The sequence below is a fragment of the Pseudophryne corroboree genome, chromosome 1, assembly GCF_028390025.1.
Source record: "Pseudophryne corroboree isolate aPseCor3 chromosome 1, aPseCor3.hap2, whole genome shotgun sequence".
Lineage (NCBI taxonomy): Eukaryota > Metazoa > Chordata > Amphibia > Anura > Myobatrachidae > Pseudophryne > Pseudophryne corroboree.
This window is the reverse complement of record NC_086444.1, coordinates 13167966-13182806: the sequence shown is the minus strand read 5'-3', so window position 1 is coordinate 13182806 and position 14841 is coordinate 13167966. Positions and strand designations below refer to the sequence as shown.

Sequence of the window (14841 nt, the reverse complement as noted above, 5' to 3'; positions counted from 1 at the left end):
TGCGGCATACATTACACACGGTACAGTACACACACACAATGCGGCATACATTACACACACGGCACAGTACACACACACGATGCGGCATACATTACACACGGTACAGTACACACACACAATGCGGCATACATTACACACACGGCACAGTACACACACACGATGCGGCATACATTACACACACGGTACAGTACACGCACACGATGCAGCATACATTACACACACGGCACAGTACACGCACACGATGCGGCATACATTACACACGGTACAGTACACACACACGATGCGGCATACATTACACACACGGCACAGTACACACACACGATGCGGCATACATTACACACACGGTACAGTACACACACACGATGCGGCATACATTACACACACGGTACAGTACACGCACACGATGCGGCATACATTACACACACGGTACAGTACACGCACACGATGCAGCATACATTACACACACGGTACAGTACACGCACACGATGCGGCATACATTACACACACGGCACAGTACACATTACACACGATGCGGCATACATTACACACACGGTACAGTACACGCACACGATGCAGCATACATTACACACACGGTACAGTACACGCACACGATGCGGCATACATTACACACACGGTACAGTACGCACACACGATGCGGCATACATTACACACACGGCACAGTACACACACACGATGCAGCATACATTACACACACGGTACAGTACACACACACAATGCGGCATACATTACACACGGTACAGTACACACACACAATGCGGCATACATTACACACACGGCACAGTACACACACACGATGCGGCATACATTACACACGGTACAGTACACACACACAATGCGGCATACATTACACACACGGCACAGTACACACACACGATGCGGCATACATTACACACACGGTACAGTACACGCACACGATGCAGCATACATTACACACACGGCACAGTACACGCACACGATGCGGCATACATTACACACACGGTACAGTACACGCACACGATGCGGCATACATTACACACGGTACAGTACACACACACGATGCGGCATACATTACACACACGGCACAGTACACACACACGATACGGCATACATTACACACACGGTACAGTACACACACACGATGCGGCATACATTACACACACGGCACAGTACACGCACACGATGCGGCATACATTACACACACGGTACAGTACACATTACACACGATGCGGCATACATTACACACACGGTACAGTACACATTACACACGATGCGGCATACATTACACACACGGTACAGTACACGCACACGATGCGGCATACATTACACACACGGTACAGTACACATTACACACGATGCGGCATACATTACACACACGGCACAGTACACGCACACGATGCGGCATACATTACACACACGGTACAGTAAACGCACACGATGCGGCATACATTACACACACGGTACAGTACACGCACACGATGCGGCATACATTACACACACGGTACAGTACACGCACACGATGCGGCATACATTACACACACGGCACAGTACACGCACACGATGCGGCATACATTACACACACGGCACAGTACACATTACACACGATGCGGCATACATTACACACACGGCACAGTACACACACACGATGCGGCATACATTACACACACGGTACAGTACACACACACGATGCGGCATACATTACACACACGGCACAGTACACGCACACGATGCGGCATACATTACACACACGGTACAGTACACGCACACGATGCGGCATACATTACACACACGGTACAGTACACGCACACGATGCGGCATACATTACACACACGGTACAGTACACACACACGATGCGGCATACATTACACACACGGTACAGTACACGCACACGATGCGACATACATTACACACACGGTACAGTAAACGCACACGATGCGGCATACATTACACACACGACACAGTACACATTACACACGATGCGGCATACATTACACACACGGTACAGTACACGCACACGATGCGGCATACATTACACACACGGCACAGTACACGCACACGATGCGGCATACATTACACACACGGCACAGTACACATTACACACGATGCGGCATACATTACACACACGGCACAGTACACACACACGATGCGGCATACATTACACACACGGTACAGTACACACACACGATGCGGCATACATTACACACACGGCACAGTACACGCACACGATGCGGCATACATTACACACACGGCACAGTACACGCACACGATGCGGCATACATTACACACACGGTACAGTACACATTACACACGATGCGGCATACATTACACACACGGCACAGTACACATTACACACGATGCGGCATACATTACACACACGGCACAGTACACATTACACACGATGCGGCATACATTACACACACGGTACAGTACACGCACACGATGCGGCATACATTACACACACGGTACAGTACACGCACACGATGCGGCATACATTACACACACGGTACAGTACACGCACACGATGCGGCATACATTACACACACGGTACAGTACACGCACACGATGCGGCATACATTACACACACGGCACAGTACACATTACACACGATGCGGCATACATTACACACACGACACAGTACACATTACACACGATGCGGCATACATTACACACACGGTACAGTACACGCACACGATGCGGCATACATTACACACACGACACAGTACACATTACACACGATGCGGCATACATTACACACACGGTACAGTACACATTACACACGATGCGGCATACATTACACACACGGCACAGTACACGCACACGATGCGGCATACACTACACACACGGTACAGTACACACACACGATGCGGCATACATTACACACACGGTACAGTACACGCACACGATGCGGCATACATTACACACACGGCACAGTACACGCACACGATGCGGCATACACTACACACACGGTACAGTACACGCACACGATGCGGCATACATTACACACACGGTACAGTACACGCACACGATGCGGCATACATTACACACACGGTACAGTAAACGCACACGATGCGGCATACATTACACACACGGCACAGTACACGCACACGATGCGGCATACATTACACACACGGTACAGTACACGCACACGATGCGGCATACATTACACACACGGTACAGTACACATTACACACAATGCGGCATACATTACACACACGGTACAGTACACATTACACACAATGCGGCATACATTACACACACGGCACAGTACACGCACACGATGCGGCATACATTACACACACGGTACAGTACACGCACACGATGCGGCATACATTACACACACGGTACAGTACACGCACACGATGCGGCATACATTACACACACGGTACAGTACACGCACACGATGCGGCATACATTACACACACGACACAGTACACATTACACACGATGCGGCATACATTACACACACGGTACAGTACACATTACACACGATGCGGCATACATTACACACACGGCACAGTACACGCACACGATGCGGCATACATTACACACACGGTACAGTACACGCACACGATGCGGCATACATTACACACACGGTACAGTAAACGCACACGATGCGGCATACATTACACACACGGTACAGTACACGCACACGATGCGGCATACATTACACACACGGTACAGTACACGCACACGATGCGGCATACATTACACACACGGCACAGTACACGCACACGATGCGGCATACATTACACACACGGTACAGTACACGCACACGATGCGGCATACATTACACACACGGTACAGTACACATTACACACGATGCGGCATACATTACACACACGGCACAGTACACGCACACGATGCGGCATACATTACACACACGGCACAGTACACGCACACGATGCGGCATACATTACACACACGGCACAGTACACGATGCGGCATACATTACACACACGGTACAGTACACATTACACACGATGCGGCATACACTACACACACGGCACAGTACACGCACACGATGCGGCATACATTACACACACGGCACAGTACACGCACACGATGCGGCATACATTACACACACGGCACAGTAAACGCACACGATGCGGCATACATTACACACACGGTACAGTACACGCACACGATGCGGCATACATTACACACACGGTACAGTACACGCACACGATGCGGCATACATTACACACACGGTACAGTACACGCACACGATGCGGCATACATTACACACACGGTACAGTACACATTACACACGATGCGGCATACATTACACACACGGTACAGTACACGCACACGATGCGGCATACATTACACACACGGCACAGTACACGCACACGATGCGGCATACATTACACACACGGCACAGTACACGCACACGATGCGGCATACATTACACACACGGCACAGTACACATTACACACGATGCGGCATACATTACACACACGGCACAGTACACGCACACGATGCGGCATACATTACACACACGGTACAGTACACGCACACGATGCAGCATACACTACACACACGGTACAGTACACGCACACGATGCGGCATACATTACACACACGGTACAGTACACATTACACACGATGCGGCATACATTACACACACGGTACAGTACACATTACACACGATGCGGCATACATTACACACACGGTACAGTACACGCACACGATGCGGCATACATTACACACACGGTACAGTACACGTACACGATGCGGCATACATTACACACACGGCACAGTACACGCACACGATGCGGCATACACTACACACACGGCACAGTACACGCACACGATGCGGCATACATTACACACACGGCACAGTACACGCACACGATGCGGCATACATTACACACACGGCACAGTACACGATGCGGCATACATTACACACACGGTACAGTACACATTACACACGATGCGGCATACACTACACACACGGCACAGTACACGCACACGATGCGGCATACATTACACACACGGCACAGTACACGCACACGATGCGGCATACATTACACACACGGCACAGTAAACGCACACGATGCGGCATACATTACACACACGGTACAGTACACATTACACACGATGCGGCATACATTACACACACGGTACAGTACACGCACACGATGCGGCATACATTACACACACGGTACAGTACACGCACACGATGCGGCATACATTACACACACGGTACAGTACACATTACACACGATGCGGCATACATTACACACACGGTACAGTACACGCACACGATGCGGCATACATTACACACACGGTACAGTACACGCACACGATGCGGCATACATTACACACACGGCACAGTACACATTACACACGATGCGGCATACATTACACACACGGTACAGGACATGCACACGATGCGGCATACATTACACACACGGTACAGTACACGCACACGATGCGGCATACATTACACACACGGTACAGTACACATTACACACGATGCGGCATACATTACACACACGGTACAGTACACGTACACGATGCGGCATACATTACACACACGGTACAGTACACGCACACGATGCAGCATACATTACACACACGGTACAGTACACGCACACGATGCGGCATACATTACACACACGGTACAGTACACGCACACGATGCGGCATACATTACACACACGGTACAGTACACGCACACGATGCGGCATACATTACACACACGGTACAGTACACGCACACGATGCGGCATACATTACACACACGGTACAGTACACACACACGATGCGGCATACATTACACACACGGTACAGTACACGCACACGATGCGGCATACATTACACACACGGCACAGTACACGCACACGATGCGGCATACATTACACACACGGCACAGTACACGATGCGGCATACATTACACACACGGCACAGTACACGCACACGATGCGGCATACATTACACACACGGCACAGTACACGCACACGATGCGGCATACATTACACACACGGTACAGTACACGCACACGATGCGGCATACATTACACACACGGTACAGTACACGCACACGATGCGGCATACATTACACACACGGTACAGTACACATTACACACGATGCGGCATACATTACACACACGGTACAGTACACGCACACGATGCGGCATACATTACACACACGGTACAGTACACGTACACGATGCGGCATACATTACACACACGGTACAGTACACGCACACGATGCGGCATACATTACACACACGGCACAGTACACGCACACGATGCGGCATACATTACACACACGGCACAGTACACGCACACGATGCGGCATACATTACACACACGGTACAGTACACGCACACGATGCGGCATACATTACACACACGGTACAGTACACATTACACACGATGCGGCATACATTACACACACGGTACAGTACACGCACACGATGCGGCATACATTACACACACGGCACAGTACACGCACACGATGCGGCATACATTACACACACGGCACAGTACACGCACACGATGCGGCATACATTACACACACGGTACAGTACACATTACACACGATGCGGCATACATTACACACACGGCACAGTACACGCACACGATGCGGCATACACTACACACACGGCACAGTACACGCACACGATGCGGCATACATTACACACACGGCACAGTACACGTACACGATGCGGCATACATTACACACACGGTACAGTACACATTACACACGATGCGGCATACATTACACACACGGTACAGTACACATTACACACGATGCGACATACATTACACACACGATACAGTACACATTACACACGATGCGGCATACATTACACACACGATACAGTACACATTACACACGATGCGACATACATTACACACACGGCACAGTACACGCACACGATGCGGCATACATTACACACACGGTACAGTACACGTACACGATGCGGCATACATTACACACACGGTACAGTACACATTACACACGATGCGGCATACATTACACACACGGCACAGTACACGCACACGATGCGGCATACATTACACACACGGCACAGTACACGCACACGATGCGGCATACATTACACACACGGTACAGTACACGCACACGATGCGGCATACATTACACACACGGTACAGTACACATTACACACGATGCGGCATACACTACACACACGGCACAGTACACGCACACGATGCGGCATACATTACACACACGGCACAGTACACGCACACGATGCGGCATACATTACACACACGACACAGTACACATTACACACGATGCGGCATACATTACACACACGGTACAGTACACATTACACACGATGCGGCATACATTACACACACGGCACAGTACACGCACACGATGCGGCATACATTACACACACGGTACAGTACACGCACACGATGCGGCATACATTACACACACGGTACAGTACACGCACACGATGCGGCATACATTACACACACGGTACAGTACACATTACACACGATGCGGCATACATTACACACACGGTACAGTACACGCACACGATGCGGCATACATTACACACACGGCACAGTACACGCACACGATGCGGCATACATTACACACACGGTACAGTACACATTACACACGATGCGGCATACACTACACACACGGCACAGTACACGCACACGATGCGGCATACATTACACACACGGCACAGTACACGCACACGATGCGGCATACATTACACACACGACACAGTACACATTACACACGATGCGGCATACATTACACACACGGTACAGTACACATTACACACGATGCGGCATACATTACACACACGGCACAGTACACGCACACGATGCGGCATACATTACACACACGGTACAGTACACGCACACGATGCGGCATACATTACACACACGGTACAGTACACGCACACGATGCGGCATACATTACACACACGGTACAGTACACATTACACACGATGCGGCATACATTACACACACGGTACAGTACACGCACACGATGCGGCATACATTACACACACGGCACAGTACACGCACACGATGCGGCATACATTACACACACGGTACAGTACACATTACACACGATGCGGCATACATTACACACACGGTACAGTACACATTACACACGATGCGGCATACATTACACACACGGTACAGTACACGCACACGATGCGGCATACATTACACACACGGTACAGTACACGCACACGATGCGGCATACATTACACACACGGCACAGTACACGCACACGATGCGGCATACATTACACACACGGCACAGTACACGCACACGATGCGGCATACATTACACACACGGTACAGTACACATTACACACGATGCGGCATACATTACACACACGGCACAGTACACGCACACGATGCGACATACATTACACACACGGTACAGTACACATTACACACGATGCGGCATACACTACACACACGGCACAGTACACGCACACGATGCGGCATACATTACACACACGGCACAGTACACGCACACGATGCGGCATACATTACACACACGACACAGTACACATTACACACGATGCGGCATACATTACACACACGGTACAGTACACATTACACACGATGCGGCATACATTACACACACGGCACAGTACACGCACACGATGCGGCATACATTACACACACGGTACAGTACACGCACACGATGCGGCATACATTACACACACGGTACAGTACACGCACACGATGCGGCATACATTACACACACGGTACAGTACACATTACACACGATGCGGCATACATTACACACACGGTACAGTACACGCACACGATGCGGCATACATTACACACACGGCACAGTACACGCACACGATGCGGCATACATTACACACACGGTACAGTACACATTACACACGATGCGGCATACATTACACACACGGTACAGTACACATTACACACGATGCGGCATACATTACACACACGGTACAGTACACGCACACGATGCGGCATACATTACACACACGGTACAGTACACGCACACGATGCGGCATACATTACACACACGGCACAGTACACGCACACGATGCGGCATACATTACACACACGGCACAGTACACGCACACGATGCGGCATACATTACACACACGGTACAGTACACATTACACACGATGCGGCATACATTACACACACGGTACAGTACACGTACACGATGCGGCATACATTACACACACGGTACAGTACACGCACACGATGCGGCATACATTACACACACGGTACAGTACACGTACACGATGCGGCATACATTACACACACACGGTACAGTACACGCACACGATGCGGCATACATTACACACACGGTACAGTACACATTACACACGATGCGGCATACATTACACACAGGGCACAGTACACGCACACGATGCGGCATACATTACACACACGGTACAGTACACGCACACGATGCGGCATACATTACACACACGGTACAGTACACATTACACACGATGCGGCATACATTACACACAGGGCACAGTACACGCACACGATGCAGCATACATTACACACACGGTACAGTACACGCACACGATGCGGCATACATTACACACACGGTACAGTACACATTACACACGATGCGGCATACATTACACACAGGGCACAGTACACGCACACGATGCGGCATACATTACACACACGGTACAGTACACACGCACACGATGCGGCATACATTACACACACGGCACAGTACACATTACACACGATGCGGCATACATTACACACACGGTACAGTACACGCACACGATGCGGCATACATTACACACAGGGCACAGTACACGCACACGATGCAGCATACATTACACACACGGTACAGTACACGCACACGATGCGGCATACATTACACACACGGTACAGTACACATTACACACGATGCGGCATACATTACACACACGGCACAGTACACATTACACACGATGCGGCATACATTACACACACGGCACAGTACACACACACGATGCAGCATACATTACACACACGGTACAGTACACATTACACACACGGTACAGTACACGCACACGATGCGGCATACATTACACACACGGTACAGTACACATTACACACGATGCGGCATACATTACACACACGGTACAGTACACGCACACGATGCAGCATACATTACACACACGGTACAGTACACGCACACGATGCGGCATACATTACACACACGGTACAGTACACGCACACGATGCGGCATACATTACACACACGGCACAGTACACGCACACGATGCGGCATACATTACACACACGGCACAGTACACGCACACGATGCGGCATACATTACACACACACGGTACAGTACACGCACACGATGCGGCATACATTGCACACACAGTACAGTACACATTACACACATTACCTGCCCTCCAGATCTCCGGGCTCCTGGGCACAGCGGGTTCTTCTCATTATGTCTGGGGATATTTTCCTCTGGAGGTGTCTCCAGCTGCCCCTGCCAGGGGCGTCTCATCCGGTGGGCAGACACCAGGACCCATTCATCGTGCAGTGGGTTATATCGGACGTGCTGGTGCTCTAGAACAGGGGGCAGCTGATTAATTCACCAGCCAGCACTGATACAAGAGACACATTATTAATGTACTAATTGTATGCAATGTGACCAAATCTGTGCATGACCCATAGTCTCTGCCTGCTCAGTGCCATACCAGAGCCTTCCTGTGTCCTTCTGTTCTTGGGGCTGACACCTACGGATGTGTGGCATAATGTACACTAGGGGCACTACTATGGGGCATAATGTACACTAGGGGCACTACTATGGGGCATAATGTACACTAGGGGCACTACTATGGGGCATAATGTACACTAGGGGCACTACTATGGGGCATAATGTACACTAGGGGCACTACTATGGGGCATAATGTACACTAGGGGCACTACTATGGGGCATAATGTACACTAGGGGCACTACTATGGGGCATAATGTACACTAGGGGCACTACTATGGGGCATAATGTACACTAGGGGCACTACTATGGGGCATAATGTACACTAGGGGCACTACTATGGGGCATAATGTACACTAGGGGCACTACTATGGGGCATAATGTACACTAGGGGCACTACTATGGGGCATAATGTACACTAGGGGCACTACTATGGGGCATAATGTACACTAGGGGCACTACTATGGGGCATAATGTACACTAGGGGCACTACTATGGGGCATAATGTACACTGGGGCACTACTATGGGGCATAATGTACACTAGGGGGACTACGATGGGGCATAATGTACACTAGGGGCACTACTATGGGGCATAATGTACACTAGGGGCACTACTATGGGGCATAATGTACACTAGGGGCACTACTATGGGGCATAATGTACACTAGGGGCACTACTATGGGGCATAATGTACACTGGGGCACTACTATGGGGCATAATGTACACTAGGGGCACTACTGTGGGGCATAATGTACACTAGGGGCACTACTATGGGGCATAATGTACACTAGGGGCACTACTATGGGGCATAATGTACACTAGGGGCACTACTATGGGGCATAATGTACACTAGGGGCACTACTATGGGGCATAATGTACACTAGGGGCACTACTATGGGGCATAATGTACACTAGGGGCACTACTATGGGGCATAATGTACACTAGGGGCACTACTATGGGGCATAATGTACACTAGGGGCACTACTATGGGGCATAATGTACACTAGGGGCACTACTATGGGGCATAATGTACACTAGGGGCACTACTATGGGGCATAATGTACACTAGGGGCACTACTATGGGGCATAATGTACACTAGGGGCACTACTATGGGGCATAATGTACACTAGGGGCACTACTATGGGGCATAATGTACACTAGGGGCACTACTATGGGGCATAATGTACACTGGGGCACTACTATGGGGCATAATGTACACTAGGGGGACTACGATGGGGCATAATGTACACTAGGGGCACTACTATGGGGCATAATGTACACTAGGGGCACTAGTATGGGGCATAATGTACACTAGGGGCACTACTATGGGGCATAATGTACACTAGGGGCACTACTATGGGGCATAATGTACACTGGGGCACTACTATGGGGCATAATGTACACTAGGGGCACTACTGTGGGGCATAATGTACACTGGGGGGACTACGATGGGGCATAACGTACACTAGGGACACTACGATGGGGCATAATGTACACTAGGGGGACTACAATGGGGCATAACGTACACTAAGGGGACTACAATGGGGCATAACGTACACTAAGGGGACTACAATGGGGCATAATGTACACTAGGGGGACTACAATGGGGCATAATGTACACTAGGGGCACTACGATGGGGCATAATGTACACTAGGGGCACTACGATGGGGCATAATGTAAAGTAGGGGCACTACTATGGGGCATAATGTACACTAGGGGCACTACTATGGGGCATAATGTAAAGTAGGGGCACTACTATGGGGCATAATGTACACTAGAGGCACTACGATTGGGCATAGTGTACAGTAGGAGCACTACTATGGGGTATGATGTACAGTAGGGGCAATACTATGGGGCATAATGTACAGTAGGGGCACTACTATGGGGCATAGTGTACAGTAGGAGCACTACTATGGGGTATGATGTACAGTAGGAGCACTACTATGGGGCATAATGTACAGTAGGGGCACTACTATGGGGCATAATGTAAACTATGGGCACTACTATGGGGCATAATGTACAGTAGGGGCACTACTATGGGGCATAGTGTACAGTAGGGGCACTACTATGGGGCATAGTGTACAGTAGGGGCACTACTATGGGGCATAGTGTACAGTAGGGGCACTACTATGGGGCATAATGGCATAATGTAAAGTGAGGGCACTACTATGGGGCAGAATGTAAAGTGAGGGCACTACCATGGGGCAGAATGTACACTGGCAGGTAACGGAGCGTGACGATTACATATCTTTCACGGACACCATTACCTTGGGATACAAGGATTAATTACAGATCCGCGGTGAGTTGAAGATACATATAAACCCGGCCGGAGATTAGATACTTTGTTCTTAACTCTGCTTATTTATCCAATTTGGGGGGGGGCGGGGGGGAAAGGTTCCAGAAGAATATTGTTTGTAAAACCATGGTTCCTAATGACAGAGGAGAACACAGTATAATATATTCAGACGTTATACCGGCACAAATATCTTATTACATTTTTTTTTTTGGGGGGGGGGGGGGGGGGACTACTTGATGCTGATTATCTTTGATTTTCTATACATCTAATTAACTCACAGCGAGAGCATTCGCTCCATTTCCAGAAGACGCGTATTGTATGTAATAAATTGTCTGTTCTTACAGATAAGTCAGTTGTGTATTTTGTGACCAGGTGCAGATCAATATCAGACAAACCTCCCAGCACAGACATCAATAATCCTTCCTCTCCCTTCATCATTATTTCTCTTTATTTTACACCACCCCCACTAATGATCAATCCACCCCGTGGGTTACCCCACCCCACATGCAGAGCGAGTGTCAGGGGGAATCGGTCCTCACTGCCGCAGCCATATTGTTCTGGGGGAGGAACTAAGTTCCCCTCCCCGCACTCTGATCCCTGGCGCAGGAGCTGCAGAATGCCGGTTACATGACATTCTGGGGGGCTATTCTGGCTGTGATCCCAGCGGTCACTGCAGTGCATCCAGGGAGCAAGAGAACCTCCCAATCTACAAGACGGGGGGGGGGAGGCACAATGCGGCGTGGCATGTAATGCGACCTGCCAGGTAACATACTGCTGACTCCGGTCACATTACATGTGACTATGCCACGCAAATGGGTAAAGAAGAACTGACGGGCGGGGGTGTGGAGGGGCAACTTCAAAATGTTGCTATGGAGCCCACGCAGTTCTGGGTCGCCCCTGGGTGTGTGTAATGCCATGTAGAGTGTGAGCTCCACTGCAGCAGGGGCTGATGTGAGTGACTGAGATACTCTCTGTACAGCGCTGAGTAATATGAGTGCGCTGTATAAATCACTCATAGTAATATATATATATATATATATATATACATACATACACACACACACACACATACATACTGTGTGATAGATAGATAGATAGATAGATAGATAGATAGATAGATAGATAGATAGATAGATAGATAGACACATAGTAAGATGGACAGATACATAGATAGAATATACTGTAGATAGATAGATAGATAGATAGATAGATAGATAGATAGATAGATAGATAGATAGATAGATAGATAGAATATACATATACTATAGATAGATAGACAGATAGATAGATAGATAGATAGATAGATAGATAGATAGATAGATAGATAGATAGATAGACACATAGTAAGATGGACAGATACATAGATAGAATATACTGTAGATAGATAGATAGATAGATAGATAGATAGATAGATAGATAGATAGATAGATAGATAGATAGATAGATAGATAGATAGATCACTGCAGGGAGCACACCATACCACCAGGCAGAAAAGCAGTCACTGGCTCCTCCATGTCTCTCCCCAGAATCAGGAAGTGGATGCTGCGTTCCACACCTCGCCCTCAGCCCCATAGACTTACATGGAGGAGGTCATGTGACTGCCAGAAGCATGACACTGAGCATGGGAGGAGTCATGTGACTGCAGTCAGATGATCACATGAGTACAAACAGGAAGCCTCAGTGTCTCCAGGCAACCTGTGTGTCACATAAGTCCCAGCATGCTCTGCACAGCAGCCCCATAGCACAGAGGGTTACTGCTCCTCCCTCTATCCCTGATACTGTACAGTGTACTCTAATACTACATGCAGTACTGTGCATCTGTCAGTGACATGTATACTGAGAATTATATCCAGCACTGACCAT

The 14841-nt window shown here is 49.1% G+C and overlaps 1 protein-coding gene across 1 annotated transcript in view; it reads right to left on the bottom strand.

Annotated features, from left to right (window-relative positions):
* Window positions 1-14560, bottom strand: part of GALT (galactose-1-phosphate uridylyltransferase) — a 176784-nt gene extending 162224 nt beyond the window's left edge. The window contains exons 1-2 of the mRNA XM_063956175.1: window positions 14459-14560; window positions 10360-10529 (exon numbers count right to left, since the gene is read on the bottom strand). Of these exons, the coding sequence (XP_063812245.1) occupies window positions 10360-10529; window positions 14459-14492 (204 nt within the window). The 5' untranslated portion in view covers window positions 14493-14560. The remainder of the gene's footprint in view (window positions 1-10359; window positions 10530-14458) is intronic.
* Between the last annotated feature and the right edge of the window lie 281 nt (window positions 14561-14841).